The sequence below is a fragment of the Rutilus rutilus genome, assembly GCF_951802725.1.
Source record: "Rutilus rutilus genome assembly, chromosome: 20".
Lineage (NCBI taxonomy): Eukaryota > Metazoa > Chordata > Actinopteri > Cypriniformes > Leuciscidae > Rutilus > Rutilus rutilus.
The window spans coordinates 2154725-2177528 of NC_140225.1; the positions used below are offsets into that span (position 1 = coordinate 2154725).

Here is a 22804-nt window from a genome sequence, read left to right on the forward strand (position 1 = left end):
GTACAATGAAGTTCACATTAATCTCACAAATCATTAATCACATGCCAATGAAAATGGAAAAAAAGGAGCCAAAGAGTCCTAAATCTCAAAACTGCCCAGTGCAATAGCTTTGTTTGAGAAACATCCAAATTTAAGATAATAATCAATTACTATATGCACTATAAAAATTACTGAAATAAAATAAATATGCATTATGACGGGTCAGAATCAAAGAGGGGCTTTGAATCTAATGGGAATCATTGGGAATGATGGAGAGAAAAAAAAAAAAAAAAAAAAGAAGAAATCGAGGATTCCAAGAATTAGTTTATTTCTTGCTTTGGGGGTAAAATGTAAAAAAAAAAAGAAAAAAAAAAAAGAAAAGAAATTTGTTTTTGAGAACTGCCTCAAAAGCATTGTTTGGCACGGCTAAATGATCATAAAGTCAATTCAAATAACTTAAATGTTTCCCACCTTCCATAATAAATTTAAACAATATTGTCAATCCAGCAACACTAAACACACAAATAAACCCTTACCTGAAGTTTATCCTCGGGGACATTGAGCCAGTGGTTGAACGCTTGAGAGAGCTTTGTTCTGACTTGTTTTCCTATCAAAACAGAGAAAAGGGGGGGAGATATGACAAGAAGTCAAGATTAATTGCAGTCCAAACATGTAAAATAAGGCCTGATGTTTGTTTTATGGTTTTATTCCAAGTTGGAAACTTAACAGGAATTTCCAGAAAGTAATTGGAATTTATACAAACTGTATTATACACAAACATAAACACGAAACATTTAGTCTGGTCATAAGCAGACATGCATGCAAACTAATACAAAATGTTAATAATTACAGTTTTGACATTTATTTGTGAGTAGAACTTTAATCAATTCTTTCATTGAAAAACTAAAAAGAATGAATGTTGAATAATAAAAAAAAACATATTCCCAATGACCAAGACTTTGCTGCAAGATGTATTTTTCCAACTACATTTAAGTTCCAGTAAGGCTAACCTGCAATTTAGCAAATTTCCAGTTTATTCCCATTAATTCCCATGGAAAGTTTCCAACTCCTGGAATTTTGCAACCCTAATCATGACGCATGAAACAAGCAGCAAGACTTAATACTGTTATAAATCAATAGAACCATTTTTGCCTTTTAAAACACAAACTCGAAGGCTGAGGACTGACGAGTATATATGAATATCATTGATCTCACTTCATCTCCATTCATGAGCCTTTCCCCTCCAGCCTCCTGTAACTCGAGGCTTCCCGGAGTGTGTTAGTGCAGATACACTGATCTAATGACTGACTGCCAGCGGTGCTCCACGGTTTCCCCTTATGAAGGAACCCCGTTTGCCCTTCACTAATGAAGACGGTCAGATGAATCATGAAAGCCGTCAAGAACATGTCACACTTTTCTTTTTGGATTATTGAGTGTTAAATGAATCTGACATTATGAATGAGCATATGTTTTGTAATAAGGTGATTTTGAAAAGTTAGAAACGGTCCATCTAAGCATGTAAGAACGGGAGAAATCGCAACACTCAATATGTCAAAACGGTTTGGGATGCTCGATATATCGGCCATCATATCGGTCTCGCCTGATATTAGGGATGTCACGGTACCAAAATTCCAGTAGTCAGTACCGATACCATTACATGTTTACGGTTCTCGGTACCAATTTCGGTACCACAGCAAAATCTGTTGGAACTATTTTTCTATTTTATTTAACTATTTGAAAAAAATATTAAATTCAATTCAATGACTTTATTTATGACGGTAATCATAAGCAAATAATACATATAAGCATTAAAGGCTACATGCTGTTTAAACGTAAATATTGCTTATAAAAAAAACCCCAATGGAGACGTAGCTAAATCTACTGTACAGTAGCCTAATTATTTCTGTCAATTTCTTCAAGTTAAACCGAACTTTTATTTTGACGGGTTGCCGTGACGTCATTTGAGTTTCTGCATTTGTATGATATGACGATAGTTTTTTCTCTAATTAAACGGTAAAATGCTCATGAAGTGACTCTCAGAGCGGCTCTGGAGATGAATTTCATCATATCGTGAGGCAGCAGAGACTGAAAACAGGGTTAATATATATATATATATATATATATATAATTTTTTTTAAATATATTTATATTAGGGGTGTAACGATACACAAAACTGACGGTTCGGTTCAGTTCATTTAGGTGGAGTGGGGGGTTTAGAAAGCTAAAATTGCTTTTTTATTTTAAACAGTGCTTTAATTAACAAATTGTGTCCTTGTCTTTAAATTAATTCAATTACAAGTAAATGTTTCGCAAGGATAAAAAAAAATGATCTGCTAATGCTGTAAACTATATAGGAGCCCTTACTTGCACATTACTATAACATTAAAGCTTAACAACAGAGCCTAGACTTTTAGCCTAAATTCAGTTGCTATTTATTTTTAGATATAATAATAATAATAATAATAATAATAATCAACACTCAAGTAACAAATTGTATGAAAACATGTAAACTGCACATAAGGCAGTTTTTACATTAACATTTTTACTCTAATTTATTATTGAAATATAATCATTTACACAGTTGCTGTCATTTTCATGACAGATATTTTAAACATACATTAAATAATCAAGATGTCATTAACAGGTTAAGTAAAATATAATATATAGGCTAATATAGTGCATTTATTTAGTGAAAGAGTTCATTTCCTTAGCAAACCAACAAGCTGTGGACACTGAATGACTTGCCTGAGGTAAATAAAGCTATGTGACAAACTAAGCGTTTTATTGACGTATTTCCGCTGTTGAAACACTGACTGAGCGATTACACGAGTTATGATGCGTTTCAGTAAGTATACTGTATCTTTCAACATACCTTCAGGTGTCCATTCATGTTTATTCTGTAACTGAGGAAGAGAATCGCGTTTACTCGCGCTCCGCGCTGCCGCTTTAAATGAGCAACCTAGTAGCCTACGGTGATCTGTGACGCCACATCAAAGAGCGCCAAAACGACATTTAATGTTTGAATTTCGTGATCAAATAGACAGAATTTGAAAGATTACACCTTGCTTATTATCGAATGTAACAAAACACTGAGCTTATTGCGATTAAATGTGGTTAGGCAAGGCTGTATTCGTTGTGTACACATAAGACATGAGGTCCAATGAGCCGGGACAGCAGGGGGCGGGGCGGGCGTGTTCGGTAGGCCATGAGAGTATCGCGATGCGTATCGTGGGTGGTGTACCGCGGTTTTTCGGTTCGGTTCGAATATAGTTACACCTAGTAATAAGGTGATTTTGAAAATTAGAAACGGTACATCTAAGCATGTAAGAATGGGAGAAATCGTAACACTCAATATGGCAAAACGGTTTAACCTTGGGATGCTCGATATATCAGCCATCATATCGGTATCGCCTGATATTAGGGATGTCACGGTACCAAAATTCAAGTAGTCAGTACAAAATTCCAGTAGTCAGTACCGATACCATTAAATATTTACGGTTCTCAGTACACAGCAAAATCTGTTGGAACTATTTTTTTATTTTATTTAACTATTTGAAAAACATATTAAATTCAATTCAATGACTTTATTTATGACGGTAATCATAAGCAAATAATACATAAGCATTAAAGGCTACATGCTGTTTAAACGTAAATATTGCTTATAAAAACCCCCAATGGAGACGTAGCTAAATCTACTGTACAGTAGCCTAATTATTTCTGTCAATTTCTTCAAGTTAAACCGAACTTTTATTTTGACAGGTTGTCGTGACGTCATTTGAGTTTCTGCATTTGTATGATATGACGATAGTTCTCTAATTAAACGGTAAAATGCTCATGAAGTGAAGTGGCTCTGGAGATGAATTTCATCATATCGTGAGGCAGCAGAGACTGAAAACAGGGTTAATATTGCAATAGTCTTTTTGCAGTTTAATATACACAGACACTATATATATATATATATATATATATATATATATATATATATATATATATATATATATATATATATATATATATATATATATATATATATATATATAGGCTACAGACAGTGCTCCAAGTAAAAAAGTTAGTCTGGAGCCTCGAGCTTAGATAAAAACACAGAAGTGACTTAACGCAGCTCCCATTACCGAATATACCCCGTACTACAGAAATGCTGGTATCGCCACATTTTCAGTACCGACTTGGTACCGAAGTACCGGTACTTTGACAACACTACCTGATATATGTTCATTTTTGATGTTATCGTTATCGGCCCGATAAGAAAATTTGGTCGATATAATAAAGCCAATAAATAACTGAATATTTCCTTCAGCCGAGACACTGCAGATGTTCACCATAATGGTTTTGACTTGCTTGAAATATGATTGTAAATCACTTCAAAAAGGACAATACGGTTGAGTGCAACATGTGCTGTCATATCAGCTACATAAAGTTATAATGAGAACAGTATAATTGCTTATACACTATAATTGTGTGTTTTGGGACATGGCTATTATTAATGGTGAGACTTTAAAACAATGAGTTATTTTAAAATGCAATCATTAAAATGGATTTTTAAACCCACGTTTTATTATAGTAAAAATGTCTGTACACTCAGGGTTTTTCTTTCCAGTGATTCCCATTAGAGTAAAGCAGCGTCGAGAAAAATCAAACCTCTGTAGATTCTGGGGTGAAATGTGACCTGAACATGTTTTAATGAGATTCAGCCACTTAAGGCGAGACACGACAGGCAAAAACAGGCTTTGGCTTTTCATAAAGTGTTTTTTTCAGACTAGTGGACAGAAAACATCCAAAATACACTTTTAACTGTATCTTTTAGAGCACTTTATCTATGTGCATCTGTAGATTTTAATGACATATATAATTTTCCTGATTTTATACAACATTTTATTCCCAAAAAAAACAAAAAAACATTTAATTATTTTTGGCAGTTGACAGTATTATTGATAGTGATAAATAGAGATATCCAATATCTCCTCTGTAAAAACCTTTGACTCTAATCTATCTATAAATTACAGAAACGTCTGTGTGTGTGTGTCTGTTATTCGCATATCTCTCGAACCGTTAGTCCGATGGATTTCAGACTTGACAGGTGTCTCGCTACGGGCACGAGTAAGTGCAGCGCCAAGGTTGACGTTGTTTGGATTAGAAATGCAAAAGATATCATTAAATATATGGGTAAAAGAAGCACTTAGAAGGTTGTGGTTTAAAAATGAACATTTCTGACATAACCACTCTGTCAGCTAAACATTAAGTCAGCTACACTGTTTACTTCTGAATATTATATTTTATTCACGGCCATCATTTGTTGTAACCTATTCAGAGACTGTTTGCTCAAGCGTAGCGTTTTCTCGGCGTTCACTGTGTAGAGCCTGCTCCCTGAATCCTGTAGTTCAATTTTCCATATTTATTGCATGTCATTATCATGTCAGTATCAGAATTTGCTTGCTAGCATGCACAAATAAAAATGTCACTGAACTTTTGCTGCGTAATTGTAACAATGAGCACTCAAACACACCACACCAACAATTACTAAAAACACACAAACTGATTTTGCACGGGCATTTTGCACTAGTATATCAAATAAATGAAACAATTTTAAACCTGACTTCAACCAATGTTCAGATTTTTGCTCTAGAAATGTATGCAAATTAGTGCATATTTAATTAGACAATGCCTCATTTGCATATTTAAACATAACATTTCAAAAAACTTGTAATACAAAAAATGTTTGCTATTATTAATGTAATCAATCAACTGGTGAAGCATGGTGATATTTATTAGTTCTACTTTTTACCCTATTCACCTGGGGTGTCTCGCCTTAAATGCAAATTAATGACCAACTTTCTCAATCTCTTCACATTCTTGAGGATGTGAAAGGACCAACTTTCTCAATCTCTTCTGTGTTCTTGAGGAACTTGGCCTGCCCTTCACACCGGCCGAGACCGCTGTTCACTTTCAGTTCCTCAGTCACTCCTTCCCTGACCTCAGCAAAAACTAGCCGAGAGGACCGTCTTCTGCATACGGTCACAAAAGACAGCATTAAAATTGCAAGAGGACGCCAGGAAAACAAGAGAACGGGTTGTGATGCTGCAGCAGTATTTCAGCAAACTGAATATTAGAGGAGAGAGAGAGAGAGAGAGAGAGAGAGAGAGGGGCAGAGGCAGAGAGAGAGAGAGAGAGAGAGAGAGAGAGAGAGAGAGAGAGAGAGAGAGAGAGAGAGAGAGAGAGAGAGAGAGAGAGAGAGAGAGAGAGAGAGAGAGGGAGAGGGAGAGGGAGAGGGAGAGGGAGAGGGAGAGGGAGAGGGAGAGGGAGAGAGAGAGAGAGAGAGAGAGAGAGAGAGAGAGAGAGAGAGAGAGAGGAAAACGGAAGTTGTGGCAACCAAAGGTTTTCCTTCATTGACAATTTAATATGCAGCCATTAAACTATTCAGATAGTAAAGGGGGTTACAATACAATATATTTAAGTACTAAGTAATATTAAGCATTTATATGTACTTACTATAGGGTTAGGTATTGGTTGAGGGATAGTAATTATGCATAATTTACAGTAATTGCCATGTAAGCACATATAACAAGGTCACTGTAAAATGGTGTTACTGTAAAGGGGTGACAATTTTTCCTGGTAACACGAACTTCACTCTTCCAAAGCGATCACCATTCAAAACGTCCTTTGCCAAATTGGAAATATAAGCTTATTACATTATAGTAAATGGTAAAAAAGGACACATAAGGTGGATGGAACAAAACCAATCACAAACAGTCCTTTAACTATTAGATTCTGTGAGAGTCACATCTGTTGTTCGTGTGTCGCTGGTTCTTGCTTCACGAGACGACAGCAGGAGTTAATAATAGACACGTGATATTGTCATTCGTTGTGCATTGTGCTGACTGCAGACTTCCTGAGCGCTGAGCTCTCCTGACTTACACGATGATGATGCTTATACCACAAAATGGGTAGCTGACAAGAAGTGTCAAGCAGTGACAGCAGCTTCCGGCGATGTGACATGCTGTTTTCCCATCTATACCTGACCTCTCATATTACTCAAACACTTCATGAGATATACTGCAGATTCAAATGTCATTGTTTCACGAGGGATGCTGCGAATGAACTACGTCATCACGTTGAAAGGTCACGCCGGCAATACTATTTGAACTACTATTCATATTTAGCCTGACTACGACAGAGTTCTTACTTCCGCTCAATTTCATTTCTCTTCTGTACTCAGTCTGAGACAGCGTAATAGCTTTCCGTTTTCCTCCGGCCTGAAAACAGCCGGCCAATCAACGAACAGAGGGCGGGCTGAGAGCCGTGACGTAGACACTGATTGTACCGTGGATGCGTAGATTTACTTCACATAATCTGCAAAAGTCGTTCACAGCCATGTTCACTCCGGTATTTCACTCTATGGTTTTGTTTTCGCATCATACTACATGTGTTTACAGTGGAAGTTAGATGCGGCTGAGCATGCGCATAACACACGCCATAACCAAACGTTATGTGATTGGCTTACGGGAACCAATGATTTTAAACTTCAGACAAGCGCCCCCCCCCCCCTCCTACGTACGGTCGCATTGTAAACAGTGGGGCGGTACTTCTGCCGGCGCGACCTTTCATTGTGACGACGTAGTTCCCTGTCCGTTTGTTGATCAGCTCAATCCGAACTAATGAAGGTAAAAAGTCTATAAATTTTTTTTTTTTTTAAATGACCTTTCGTTTCGCTAGATAACACCCTCTTCTTCAGCTGTGATCGCGTACAGCCCGTTTAAACACTTCAGAGACGTTTGAAACTGCATTGATATGGACTTAAAAACAATGGTGACCAATGAAGTCCATTGTTAGAAGAAAAATCCAGAAATGTTTTCCTCAAAAAACATAATTCCTCTCCCACTGAGGAAAGAAAGACATGGATCTCTTGGATGGCATTGGGGTTTCATTTTTGGGGGTGAACTAATCCTTTAAATTAAAGCAGCTCTTTCCAGCTGTTAGTGATTCCACAGGAATGCATTTGCCAAATGTGTTGACAGAAACGCTTTGCACAAAGAGTTCAATTTAAAAAGAGTAATCAATATTCCTTAAATTATTCCGGCTTAAAGCAGGTCAAAATAAAGTCATGCAAAACGTGCGCTTATAAATGTGGAAATATTTCAGCAAACGTCATTTGTTTCATTGAGGGCCGCTGCATAATTCTGTAATAAATTAGTGTAGCGCACCGCACTAGAACTGCATTATAACCGTCCCACTGATATTCCCTTCATCGCAATAAAGCACTTTTCCTACAGCCATGATATACACCTCTTATAATACCCTTTAAACTAGATTTTAGACCAAGTTCAATATATCAAACTATTAATATCTCTACGACATTCATCCACGTTAATGCAATAATTCCCTCAAAAATGAAAAACATCATCATTTACTCGTTCTCATGTTGTTTCATATCCATATGACTGACTCTATCTGTGAAAGCAGAACAGTAAAGGAGAAACTAAAAAATATTCACATATCCTAGATCCTTTCCATACAACAACAGTTCATAAAGAACACCGCTATCAATGTCTATATGGCTTTATTAAATCATAACACTCATTCATTGTTATATACAAATATATGTTTTTTTTTTTTGTTTTTTTTTTATGCTATGGAAGTCAATGGCGTCCATCAACTGTTTGGTTACCAATAATCTTTAAGTAGGGCTGGGCGATATGGCCCCAAAAAAATATCACGCTAATTTTTTTTATATCAGTCGATATCGATAATTATCACGATAAAAGTCAAATCTTTATTTCTTTCAAGTTTAAAGGCAGATTTTTGCTCCTAAGTGAAAGTTGTAGAAACCAGAGCGTTAATTGTGGTTTTAAACTACTCTTTATTGTCAGAACATATCAGGACAAACACTTGCCAAACTGGTGAACATTTCACAAATCTGAGGAAGAACATTAAAACATTTGTCATTTTTCCTTAACAAAATAAATATCTTTATTGGACAATTAATTTCTTAGTTTCTGCATGTGCTAATTTTTATTTGGTAAAATGTAATATTCTGACTGTTTGAGTTTTATTAAACTTAACCATTGGTCATCCAGTATCATGCATTTAGATCATGATAACCACAGATGAAACCAGGCATACCCTGTAGCACCTCACTATCATGGCAAAATGTAACTTTATGGTTTCTATGGTATTTGTATGAAAAACAGCAGCCTAAATACATGATTAAATACTGTAATTATATTCCCATCAGTCCTTTAATACATCGTCTACATTAATAATATAATACAATTCAATATGTATATCCCACATTTCATGGTGCAGTTAATATTACTAGGCTAACGTTACAGTAAATCCATGGTAAATGATGGGAATTTGTAGACGGAAAAGCCTTCTGACAGTATCGTTTGTGCACAGTGTTTCTCCTGTTTGTCAGCGCTGTTTCATCTGCCTTTAAACTGGTTTAAATCACTGAGACATTGTGTTCTTCGCTGAATTCAAGTGCTTCTCACTGGATCTCGTGACGAGAGTGATAAGAGTAAACGCATCGGCTCTAGTGAGCTCGCGCTGTGCTGCCGTTTGGACTTTGAGCCGAGCGGATAAATGGTCCGTGTGGCGCGCGGTTAAAATGAGTTTCGTTCCGCTTTTGGCGCATAAACATTATCGAACTCTTGATATCGTTTTATCGAGAAAAATTATATCGCGAAAATTATCGTTATCGTTTTATCGCCCAGCCCTATCTTTAAAATATCTTTTTTTGTGTGTTCAAACAGATCAAAGAAACTGTTTGGGTGAACAATCCCTTTAATTTTTGTGTTAAACTATTAAATATGTGAATATTATTAAATATTAAATACATTTTTAAATATGTGAATACTATCAAATATTAAATAAACTTAAAAATGTTCCTTGTTGTGCGTATGCTTGGTGTATCATATTTGTAACTATGCACTGTTAATATGCTGCCATTTCGGCCAGGTCTCTCTTGAAAAAGAGGTTTTAAATGTCAATGAGATCATCTGGTTAAATAAAGGTTAAATAAAATAACTTTTAATTCACTCACACTCAGGTACTGCTCGACTGCCATGATCACCATGTTGTCGATGGGAAAAAGATAAGAGAAGTTTTTCACCGTAGAAAGCCTCAGTTTTTGGATGACATGATGGTGACGAGTAAATGTATTTTTTTTCTTTCTGTGATCTATTTCTTCAGCGCCGTTGAACGTGCAGACAAAAATAAACGACACATGTAACGCCTTACCTGGCAGCTGTAACAAGTACTTGTACGGTTCCAGAAGAATCCTTTCAGAAGTTGCTCTTTTTTCTCCATCCATCCCTTCGTTTCAACAAAGAAACCTGCAGAGAGAGAGAGAGAGAGAGAGAGTGAGAGAGAGTATGTGTGTGTGTGTGTGTGTGTCAGCCTCCACAATAAACTCTAAATGCCAGACGCACAGCCAATTATTCTTGGCTGAGTTGTTATTAATTCAATTGGCTTTACTTCCTGGTAAACTCCGAACATTATGCATGCACTGTCGGGACACTTTGGGGTTTTCCCACCGTGAGCAGGGCATGATTTGTTCCAGAAGAACATGTGCAATCCTATTTTAAAGGGTTAGTTCACCCAAAAATGAAAATTCTGTCAGTAATTACTCTCCCTCATGTTGTTCATCCCCGTAAGACTCTCGTTCATCTTCAGAACACAAATTAAGATACTTTTGATTAAATCTGAGAGCTGTCTCACTCCTCCGCAGCGCTTCTGGGTCGTACGTCAGAACGGAGGCTCACTATTGGCCAGCATCACACACACATGACCAGTGTCGGCCAATAGTGAGCCTCCGTTCTGACGTACAACCCAGAAGCGCTGCGCTGTTACACAACGTGAACTCACTCAGAGAAACACAGAAGAAAATGAAGAGTTGAATAAAGTCGTTATTTTTGCGCACAAAAAGTGTTCTCGGCGCTTGATAAACTTAAGGTTGAGCCACTGTAGTCACTCGGACTATTTTAAACATTGTCTTTACTAACTTTCTGGGCCGGCAAGTTTCAATAACAGAGAAGCCTATGGAGGAGTGAGACAGCTCTCAGATTTAATCAAAAATATCTTAATTTGTGTTCTGAAGATGAACGAGAGTCTTACGGGGATGAACAACATGAGGGAGAGGAATTACTGACAGAACTTTCATTTTTGGGTGAACTAACCCTTTAAACATGTTGCTCAATTTCATTTGACAAGGGCTTTAATCAGAAGATTATATAGGCTGTATTTTGAACTAACCCTTTAATACAACTCAATCCAATTTACCTTTGAAAGATATGTATAATGTTTCATTAAAGTATAATAAATGTGTATAAAATGCAATATCCTTAGTACTGTACAAACGTTACCCTCAAAAACAGTAATCTTGTGAAAAATTACTACAAATTTAAATAAATATATTCAAATGGTATTTATTTTTAAATGTGAATTTTCAGCATCATTACTCCAGTCTTCAGTGTCACATGATCCTCCAGAAATAATTCTAATATGATGATTTGCAGCACAAAAAAACATTTGATTATTATCAATGTTGAAAACAATTTTTGTGGAAAATGTGATATTTTATTTTTCAGGATTCTTTGATGAAACAGAAATCTTGTGTGACATTATAAATGGCTTTTAATTAGTTTTATGCATCCTTACGGACCCCAAACTTTTGAATAATAGTGCACATACACACATAAATGCATACATTATATACACACACATACAAAACACGGTTCAACATTTTGACCTAAAGCATTAGGCTATTCTTAAATGCTCAATTGTTTATTCTGCTTATGATTTTTAAAAAGTAGCTGTTTATTGAACACTGGTGTTTTATTGCTGTTGCTGCTATTGTATGAAAGCAATTATGCACTCAAGTGATTTTACAAAGATTTAGGACAATTCAGCACTAAAGACACTCCTAAACCACGGTTAAAATCACCTTAACACAATAATTGGCTTACTGCTTTATCAATTACTCATTTTTAAATGAATAACCCTACATGATGACCAGATAAAATGTTGCCATTTATAACATCAGGTTTTAAATGATCATGCATATTAAATCAATGCATGACCAACAAACAGTCAAATATCTATAAATCATTCTGATCGATAATATCTAAGAACTCAAACTCACTGACAACTGGATCTAGTATTGCAATCCTTCAGAATGAATCTAATTAGGCCATTTAGAGAAAAACACTTCATTCGACCAGTTACATCTCAGCAACTGGAGTGACAACAGTAGATGACAGCTCGAGCATCAACAGGGGCCGTTTATTATAGCATGTCCATGTCGCGCTCGTGGAAGTGCAGCACTGGACTCATGAACAATTTCATGGACACGACAGAGACAAGCTTCTGCAGTCGCAGCCCATCACTCACACACACTCTTCTGGGCCCGAACGGGGAACACACACCGGGACGACGGGGACGGGGAACACACACCGGGACGGGGAACACACACCGGGACGGGGACCCCACACCGGGACGGGGACCCCACACCGGGACGGGGACCCCACACCGGGACGAAGACGGGGACGGGGCACACACACCGGGACGGGGACGGGGAACACACACCGGGACGGGGACGGGGAACACACACCGGGACGGGGACGGGGAACACACACCGGGACGGGGACGGGGAACACACACCGGGACGAGGACGGGGAACACACACCGGGACGAGGACGGGGAACACACACCGGGACGGGGACCACACACCGGGACGAAGACGGGGACGGGGCACACACACCGGGACGGGGACGGGGAACACACACCGGGACGGGGACGGGGAACACACACCGGGACGGGGACGGGGAACACACACCGGGACGGGGACGGGGAACACACACCGGGACGGGGACGGGGAACACACACCGGGACGGGGACGGGGAACACACACCGGGACGAGGACGGGGAACACACACCGGGACGAGGACGGGGAACACACACCGGGACGGGGACGGGGAACACACACCGGGACGGGGACGGGGAACACACACCGGGACGGGGACGGGGAACACACCGGGACGACGGGGTTTTAAACTGGAGGGTCGGGACACAAAAATGGGTCACAGATGTGTTCTGTTCTGATGCACGATATATTGGGCATCATATCGGTATCGGCCGATAATATGTTCATTTTTACTGTTACCGTTATCGGCCCGATAAGAAAGTTTGGCCGATATATAATATTAAAGCCGATAAATAATGGATTATTTCTCCAGCTGAGACTCTTCAGATGCGCACGGATCATAACATGATGGTTATGAACTGCTTGAAATATGATTAGAATCACTTCAAAAAATAAAAATATTAGTTAAGTGTAACATGTGCAGAATATTATAATTGTGTGTTTGGGGACATGGCTTTTACTGGTTAGACTTTTGTTTTTGTAATCAGGCTCTCAAAAATTATATAAAAATTTGGATTTAGATTAATCGGCCAATATATCGGTTATCGGCTTTTAAATATAAAGAATTATCGGCGCATCCCTAGTTCTGAAAGGGTCACAGACAGCAAGGAAGATATAATGCTAAATGCATTGCAAATAATAAAATGCAAATAACCATATAATAATGCATAACTAAGTTAGGGAAATATCTAGATTTGTTTTATGCAGAGAAAATAAATGTTTCCATTACTCCCTGAACCCGACTGCTGAAGAGAGACAACGAATGGACAGATCCTCTGATGGTTCTGATCAGCAGAAGTCATTCCTCAACCCTGTTTTAAACCTGTAGTAATGCTGCCTTCTCAAGATCAGAATCTTCCGTGTTCAGATCGAGATGGGATTATCTCATACTGGTGACAACATAAATAGGCAGTAACTTGAGACCGATCGTATGAAACATGATCCAACAATGGCTCTTCATTCTCACTCCATCACCACAGCCTGACAGCTCCAGCTTTCACCGACAACACAATGTGGGTTTAACTCAAAGCCTTGCGGTGTGATTAGTACACAAGTAATACACATAATAGTAGCCAAAAGTAATCCACTACTTTACCACGTTATGGTGTAACAAGTATTATGTGCAAAATAAACAGTATATCATGCTTGCTATAGATAGATAGATAGATAGATAGATAGAATATGTATGTGTATGTGTGTGTCTGTATACCGGTAATTTGCCAAACAATTTCACTTAATATTATAATCCTAGCTAAATATTCACAAATGCACATCTAATAATAATAATAATAAAAATATAATAAATGAAATAAAATGTATTCATTACTATTTAATTTACATGTATAATAATAATTAACAATAACATTGTATTATTATTATTCATAATGATATCATAATGTACTAACGAAGTAAAATAGATGCCCCACCCACCTTTTCGATCGAAAAATCTGGATCCTCGCACTTCCGCTTTCGTAATCCAGCACGTCACTCTTCCGCTTTCAATTTTTTTTCACTGGCAGCCAGCTCGCTAGCATTAGCCAGTTAGCCAAAGACGGTAATTTAACTCCACTTCGATTCACAACCCATTTAGAACGCGATCAAAACGGCACCTCATCATCTTTACTACACTAATATCCCGCTATATGTAAAAAGAATAGATATTTAAGACGCGCCAGAGACCCTTCAGTTGATCTGTCATGTCTGAGTTTGACAGGAAGCTCACTCATCCCCGCTGCTCGCGCTTAAATACGCCATGGAGTCCACAGAGCGCATGCGCAGAAAGTGGGTGGGGCCTTTTTCCCCTGACGCCGCATTGAATTATGGTAGATGTAGTAATAGGGTAAGATGCCAGGCTTAAGAATAATGTGCGTTTACTTTTAATCTGTAACATATTTAGATATAAGTTTAGCATGTGCAGATGATGTTGCATCAGCCAGTGTGTTATTATAGGAAATAAATAGAAACATTTGCTAATTTAGTTGTTATAGAACAAAATGTATAATTATTCAAAGAGTACATCTTACCCCACTACTGGGGTAAACTTTTACAGAATGTATAAATTATACCTTTGATATCATTTTTATTAATATTAATAAAAGTAAGTCATTAATGTAAAATACTGAATCAACTATTCTATTTAAAATTGAATTTTGATCACTTAGTTGAATAATTAAATAACCAATGACAGAGAAAGCAGAATCCCGGTAAAAATATATATATTTTTTATATATATATATATATATATATATATATATATATATATATATATATATATATATATATATATATATATATATATCCACAAAATACTAAATGCACAAAACATAAATAACTGTAGAAGAGAATTTTAGATTTTGAAATATTGTCTTTATCACTTAGTATTTTGTGCATATGTAGTGTAAGTTTGTGAATGACACTAAATATTGTTGTAATTATTGTAAAATTTTCACAAATGTCATTTTAAAAACATGCAAGTCCCAACTAGCTTTGAAACTTCTATACAATTATTATTTTAACGATAACAAACAATGTTCTGTTGTAGTGCCTCAGGAAAATGGCTAAAAATTAAATCAGAACATAAATACAACAACGTTGAAAACTTGAAAGGTTAGTTATTTTATTCAAGACATTTATATTGCTTTTAAAGAATTACTACTACAGTACACTGAATAAAAACATGAAAATGTTTACAAATAACACAGCTTTCTTATTTTTTAAACAATGTTATATTTATGTAGTTAAAACAAAGGCTTTTTTTCTTCTTCTTTAATTACCTTTATGAATACTAAAATTAGCTAAAAGAAGTAGAAGATTAAGTAATTTTCCTTAAGATAAGATTTGTCATAGGATAAAAACAAAACAAATAAAAGCACAGTTGAAAGCTGGGCATGATGTGAGCCTTAATTAAAGAACAGAAATCTGACCGAAAACAAACGGGATGAGAACAACTTAAAAAAAAAGAAAAGGAAAAAAGATTTCTTTCCACAAACCACAAAATGTACTAAAGCGTTTAGACTTTTCCTCAGATTTAACTGTGCTCAAAGCGCATGCGCGTGAAGGTGGGCGGAGCCTGGACATATTTCCCCACTCGCTGTTGAACTCTGGGAAATGTAGTTTACGTCATCATTGTGTGTTCCATCGTCCCAGTGACGATATAACGCGGGTGTCATGTTCAAAACATACAAGTCCCGAGTATCTTTGCGATTAAAGTATCGCAGAGACGTTTTCCCCCGATTTCACCATCCAATAGGAAACGAGCGGGGCGGTTAGTGCGCGCGCAGCAGCCAATGAGCGCGCGCGGTGTCCACAGTGGGCGGTTTGTGTGTATCCTTCAGTCCGTTACAGACGCGAAGAGGAGGAGGATTAACACAGAGAAAACGAGTGCGATTGCGGAGCTATTTCGTCGGATTCGCATCCCGACACCTTTCCCTACATTTTCGGACGACGTTTCCAGCATTGATCGTCGATGATTTCCCTCGATTGTTCAATGGATTACTAAATTAACGGAGGAACATCGCGATCCGTCGGATACATCAGGTAGGACATTATGTTGACCAGATAAAGTCTTAATGGAGACGGAGATCGAAAGAAAACTACGCTGCGTCGAGCTTCAATGTTTAACTAAATGAGCACTTGTTAACATTATTCACGCGACTGCATTTGAATCGTTTACTTTCTATTTTGACAGCGAGATTTAAAGCGCTGTCGATCAGAGGTTTTGTTAACCTTGTTTTCTCGCTGGCCGGAAGGTTTACGGCGTAAATAGTGCATCTAGACAGCGGGAGACTTTTTGTTCGCCTTTATTAGTTTGTTAATAGTCGATGTAGCAGACTGGGCAACTTTGGGCTTCACTTGCATCGCCGTCAGCAGATGTTGTGTTGGAATTCGCGAAAAGACTTGAACACTTTCTTTTTTGGCTGCTCGGCATCAAATAGCTCATGGGGGGGAAACGCTGCCTTGCTGGATCCCTTACGTAAGGCTTTTGTGCGATCGAAAGAGTTATTAAGACTAAAAGCGTTCAAATCTCCGAGTGCATGAATTGGGATTATGTGCACAATAATCGTAGCGAATTGGAATCGTTCACGCGCTCTTTAAAACTCTCGCGCACGATCTCTTCGAATGAATCAACAATCTTGCAGTTTTCAATCCCGAACGTTCGATCATCGCCGTATCGCCTATTTTCTGGAAATTATGTGTTAATTACGAGCTCTAACCTTTCTAAGGATCATCCTCGTCGATCTACGGACCTTTTTTGAGCGTGAGCAGAAATGGCTGGCGACGAGGAAGGCTAGTTTTCCAAGCGAGCAGATTTCCATCTCTACCGTCGGGTAGTTGTCAAGCTAATTGTTATATTTGTCATGATAATCGGTTGTGTTTCGACGGTTAAGTCTGAACCGCGACAGTTATTGTTTGAACTGACATTGTCGTTAGGCTCACGCGCAGCGACGCATTTGTTTTCCATTCAGTTGATGTCGAAAGAAAACAAGTCCGATTTCCCCCCGATCGCAAGCAAGTTGTACAAACCCTGTTTTGGCTTGACCTTGTACGGAAAGCTATTAGATCGTTCATTGTGTTACACATAAACCGTCAGCATTTTGTTAGCCGAGCTTTGTCGCGACGAAAGCTGTCTCGTGTCAGTTTCTTTGTGATTTAGCGAACTGTCTAGTTTTCTCCATTCGGCTTTATTCGATATAGCAATGTCGCTGTCGTCCCACCTCATGAAGTCAACACGGCTTGCAGTGTTAAAGAAGTGGGGGCGACAGATTCCGTTCCCTTTGTATGTTCAAACCTGGTCTGAACGTCGCAATGATAAGAATGTCGATGTCAAGCGACTGCAGTTGTGTGGCTCAGAAATGGCGTCATAATGCTGTAGCGCAGTCGACATTATACGTGCACACACGGACTAACTGTAAAGCTACCTCACTCGTTTAACTTTCTCTAGTAGTTTAACTCTAGTTCAATTGTAATGCTGACTCCTCAACTCCGTTCGCCTGTAGAAGCGCTTCTGTGGTAAAAAAAAAAATAAAAAAAAAAAAATGAATAAAATAAAATCACGTTGATTTCGAACTGACACGCGGTCATTATATAAACGGCTGAAACACTTATGGCTTTAGTGTTTTGTAAGCAACTACCACAAATAAAATGTCCGCTTTATCACTGAAAATGTGTCTTTACAAAATCACAACTCTCTGTGACAGCCACAGGCTCTGTAAACAGCTAAAGGAGTCAGGGGAGCGGTCCGTCCTGGTCTTAGCCAATAAGAAACGTGCTTTGTCCGTCAATCATTTTGTGCTGACATTGCTGGCATGTATGTGGAGGGCGGGGCTTCGTTGAGAGGGCGTGGTTTTGATGTGATTGGGGGGGGGGGGGGGGGGGGGGGTCATTCATTGACCAAGTGTGTTGGAAGTTAGCAAATAGCCTGAAATCGTTTACAGCACTTTTAAACCTTAAAGGGTTATTTCACACGAAAATGGAAATTATCCCATAATTTACTCACCCTCAAGCTATTCTAGGTGTATATGACATCATATATATATATATATATATATATATATATATATATATGTCTCATCCAAGCTTTATAATGGGAGTGAATGGTACCCAAAAAAAGGGTCATCCATCCATCATAAAAGTATCCATTTGACTCCAGGGGTTAATAAAGGCCTTCTGAAGCGATGCGTTTTTGTATGAAAAATGTGCATATTTATAACTTTATGAACTATAATCACTAGCTTCCGGTAATGGCCGTACACAAGTCTAGTTCCGGCGGAAGAGTGACCTCTGACCCGACGCATGATGTATTGACGAACGTGGAAGCGCAGAGGATAAAGCAAAACAAAACACCGGACCCCTTAATCACTCTGATTATGTTCGGTTGTAAGAAGAAAGTCATGTACACCTAGGATGGCTTGAGGATGAGTAAATTGTGGGATAATTTCCATTTTCGGGTGAACTAACCCTTTAAATGACCAATTAGACTAGATTTTTTGGAATTGCAAATGCAGGGACTGTTTTCAAACAGGTTTCCACTGAACACTTCTCCTGTCTGCCATTGGTTGACAAATAAATGGTTCTGGGCCCCAATTCAGTAGTTGAGTCAATATTGCTGTGTCGGTGCACAGTGTTTTTTACTCTTCAGTGAAATCAACTAATAAATGAGTTCTCTCTCTGTAAATTAAGCTAGGGTAGGAAAAAAAATATGACGTTGAAAAATTGCGCACATCACCTTTAACCATGAAAATGTTGGGTTGATGTGTTCAAAGTAGACTTCAGGGCTGTAGTAAAGTATTACTGTTATTTCTACCATTATTTTTACTGTTACTATTACATGAACACAATGGTGATTTACCTGCAACCTTTCGGTAACCAGATCAGCAACCACTAAGCTTTATTACCTCTTCTTTGCAAACATACAAGCCTTAAGCTAATTGATAACAACTAAAGACAGTTTCCTGGCTGTCAACAATAAAAACCTTTTCAACAGTCGTGTTCATATTACTGTGATGTTCATCAATGAACTGCAAAATGTAAAGGTAACACTTTACAGTAAGGTCTTATTTATGAACTTTAGTTAATGCACCAACTAACATGAACTTAACAATGAATGAACAATATATTTTTACACTATTTATTAACCTTTGTTAATGCTAGTTAATAAAAATGTTCATGTTAGTAGCCTACACAGTACATTAACTAATGTTAACAGATAGCTACAACTTTTAATCTAAAAAATGTATTAGTAAATGTTGAGATTACCATTAAGATTAAAACATGTTGTTCATAGTTGTTAACTAATGTAGTTAACTAATATTAACAAATGACAACTTATCAATGAATAATATAAATTAGACTAAGCTATAATATCTTTATCTTAAATCAAATCACCAATATTGCTATGATTGTTATAGTAATTAATTATCATTATGACTGATTGAGTTTTGTAATTGATTTGAAACTATAATGCCGAATGTTTCTTGTTGGTCTATATTGTCTGTGCACTACCTCCGCAAATTTAAATTATAGTCTCAAATGTATTCAATTTCGAGGTTGAATAAAAGTGTGTTAAAAGCGGCTTACATACAGCATAATGATCTGGACCTCCAGCATGAAGTGTGTTATCTGCAGCTGCAGGTGTCTGTGCCTCCCGGTTAACAACACACTCTGAAGCACAGTTTCCTTTCACTGCACAAATACAAACATTTAGCTCCAATCAACTGGTTGCAAATAATAAATAGTCATTTATTTGAGACGTTTATCATTAACTTGAAATACTAGTAGGGCTGTAACAATATATCGTGTCACAATATATCGCAATACAAAAATGCAACAATATGTATCATGGATAGTTCACCCAAAATAAAGATTACTGTGTGAGAAAACATTCAAGTTTTCAGAGTTTTAGTGTCAGTACTACATTAAACTACTATATAATGTTGAATATAATGTATAATAATGCAATGGGGGAATATTTGTGTAAAAAGAGCTTCAGAATCATGAATATTGTTATTCTGGTGTCTCTATTGTGCTGTGCTTTGGGTTTCCAGCACCAAGTCCAAGCCTATTCATTTACACACACAATGTAAAACCAAATTTAGCATTTTAATCATTTTTTGTTAACCTTTTATCATATGGCTTGGAGTATCGCAATAATATCGTATCGTGATATGTATCGAATCGTGACATGAGGGAATCGTTACACCCCTATTTAGCTGCAATCAACTGGTTGCATAACTAATAATTAGTCATTTATTTGAGACTTTTATATCTTGAAATACTCTTATTACAGTGACAGTCTCTGAAATAACCCGACGTTAAGTGTTTTCATCAGTGGTTATAGGTAATGGACTAACCATTTCAACCATTTGATTACCATCTCAGGTTTTCAACCACTAAACTTTACGTTAAAACGCACAAATATTTTGCGTAACAAATCTGAACCATTTATTTTCACTTTTTTACTATTTAGCATAATTTAGGGGAATATTGTTGTGCATGTGTGTTTCAGTGTAAATCTAAAGTTATTCACATTTCTCAGTAACAAACATCCTAGTATGATGGATAAAATGTTATTGGTTGTTTTCTGTGTACTTTCTGTGGCCGCATTCACATTACACGGCTCAAGTGGCCCAATTCCCAATGTTTTCCCTTCCACGCGGCACTGATCGGATATAACCCACGAGTGTGTAAGCAGGAAAAAAGCACATGGATTCATATATTCTGCCATGTAAGCGGTCAGATCGGATATTTCCCTGTCAATGCGAGTCGTACGTCATTGAAAAAACGACAGTGGCGAATGACGTGGACACCAACCATCATCACATGACTCTTTTCAATGGCGCACGAAAGCTCAACCAAATTGTTTTGCTGACCTTTAAAGATGGTGCGGAAAGCAGAAGCTTGTATTGTCATTTCATCTGCGTCCATTGCAAATCTTCCTAAGGTTTTCCGGGTCAGTGGTTTCACCAAGTTTATAGTGTAAATGCAGATATCGGATATGGGTCACTTTTAAAAGAAGATGTAAGCTGGTCATCAAAAAAATCGGATATGGTCCACAAATCGGAATTGGGCATTGAGACCTGTGGTGTAAATGCAGCCTTAGTTTTATTTTGGCCGATCTCTCTTCAGGACACACAAACTGCATTGCACTTATTGCTGCACGATATTGGAAAAAAATGTGCAACCCTTATTGGCAGACATTTCAATGTTTAGATTTTCTGCAATACACTCACCTAAAGGATTATTAGGAACACCTGTTCAATTTCTCATTAATGCAATTATCTAATCAACCAATCACATGGCAGTTGCTTCAATGCATTTAGGGGTGTGGTCCTGGTCAAGACAATCTCCTGAACTCAAAACTGAATGTCAGAATGGGAAAGAAAGGTCATTTAAGCAATTTTGAGCGTGGCATGGTTGTTGGTGCCAGACGGGCCGGTCTGAGTATTTCACAATCTGCTCAGTTACTGGGATTTTCACGCACAACCATTTCTAGGGTTTACAAAGAATGGTGTGAAAAGGGAAAAACATCCAGTATGCGGCAGTCCTGTGGGCGAAAATGCCTTGTTGATGCTAGAGGTCAGAGGAGAATGGGCCGACTGATTCAAGCTGATAGAAGAGCAACTTTGACTGAAATAACCACTCGTTACAACCGAGGTATGCAGCAAAGCATTTGTGAAGCCACAACACGCACAACCTTCAGGCGGATGGGCTACAACAGCAGAAGACCCCACCGGGTACCACTCATCTCCACTACAAATAGGAAAAAGAGGCTACAATTTGCACGAGCTCACCAAAATTGGACAGTTGAAGACTGGAAAAATGTTGCCTGGTCTGATGAGTCTCGATTTCTGTTGAGACATTCAGATGGCAGAGTCCGAATTTGGCGTAAACAGAATGAGAACATGGATCCATCATGCCTTGTTACCACTGTGCAGGCTGGTGGTGGTGGTGTAATGGTGTGGGGGATTTTTTTTGGCACACTTTAGGCCCCTTAGTGCCAGTTGGGCATCGTTTAAATGCCACGGCCTACCTGAGCATTGTTTCTGACCATGTCCATCCCTTTATGACCACCATGTACCCATCCTCTGATGGCTACTTCCAGCAGGGTAATGCACCATGTCACAAAGCTCGAATCATTTCAAATTGGTTTCTTGAACATGACAATGAGTTCACTGTACTAAAATGGCCCCCACAGTCACCAGATCTCAACCCAATAGAGCATCTTTGGGATGTGGTGGAACGGGAGCTTCGTGCCCTGGATGTGCATCCCACAAATCTCCATCAACTGCAAGATGCTATCCTATCAATATGGGCCAACATTTCTAAAGAATGCTTTCAGCACCTTGTTGAATCAATGCCACGTAGAATTAAGGCAGTTCTGAAGGCGAA

The 22804-nt window shown here is 37.9% G+C and overlaps 2 protein-coding genes across 4 annotated transcripts in view; one reads left to right on the forward strand and one right to left on the reverse strand.

Moving 5' to 3' along the window:
- The window catches only part of ggps1 (geranylgeranyl diphosphate synthase 1), a 30008-nt gene extending 15330 nt beyond the window's left edge, over window positions 1-14678 (reverse strand). The window contains exons 1-3 of the mRNA XM_084390532.1: window positions 14348-14678; window positions 10234-10328; window positions 516-586 (exon numbers count right to left, since the gene is read on the reverse strand). Coding sequence (XP_084246658.1) covers window positions 516-586; window positions 10234-10306 — 144 coding nt within the window. The 5' untranslated portion in view covers window positions 10307-10328; window positions 14348-14678. The remainder of the gene's footprint in view (window positions 1-515; window positions 587-10233; window positions 10329-14347) is intronic.
- A 1544-nt stretch (window positions 14679-16222) lies between these two features.
- Window positions 16223-22804, forward strand: part of arid4b (AT-rich interaction domain 4B) — an 83395-nt gene continuing 76813 nt past the window's right edge. For all 3 annotated transcript variants that reach the window (XM_084391836.1, XM_084391837.1, XM_084391838.1), the window contains exon 1: window positions 16223-16453. The gene's annotated coding sequence lies outside the window, so the exon portion shown is untranslated. The remainder of the gene's footprint in view (window positions 16454-22804) is intronic.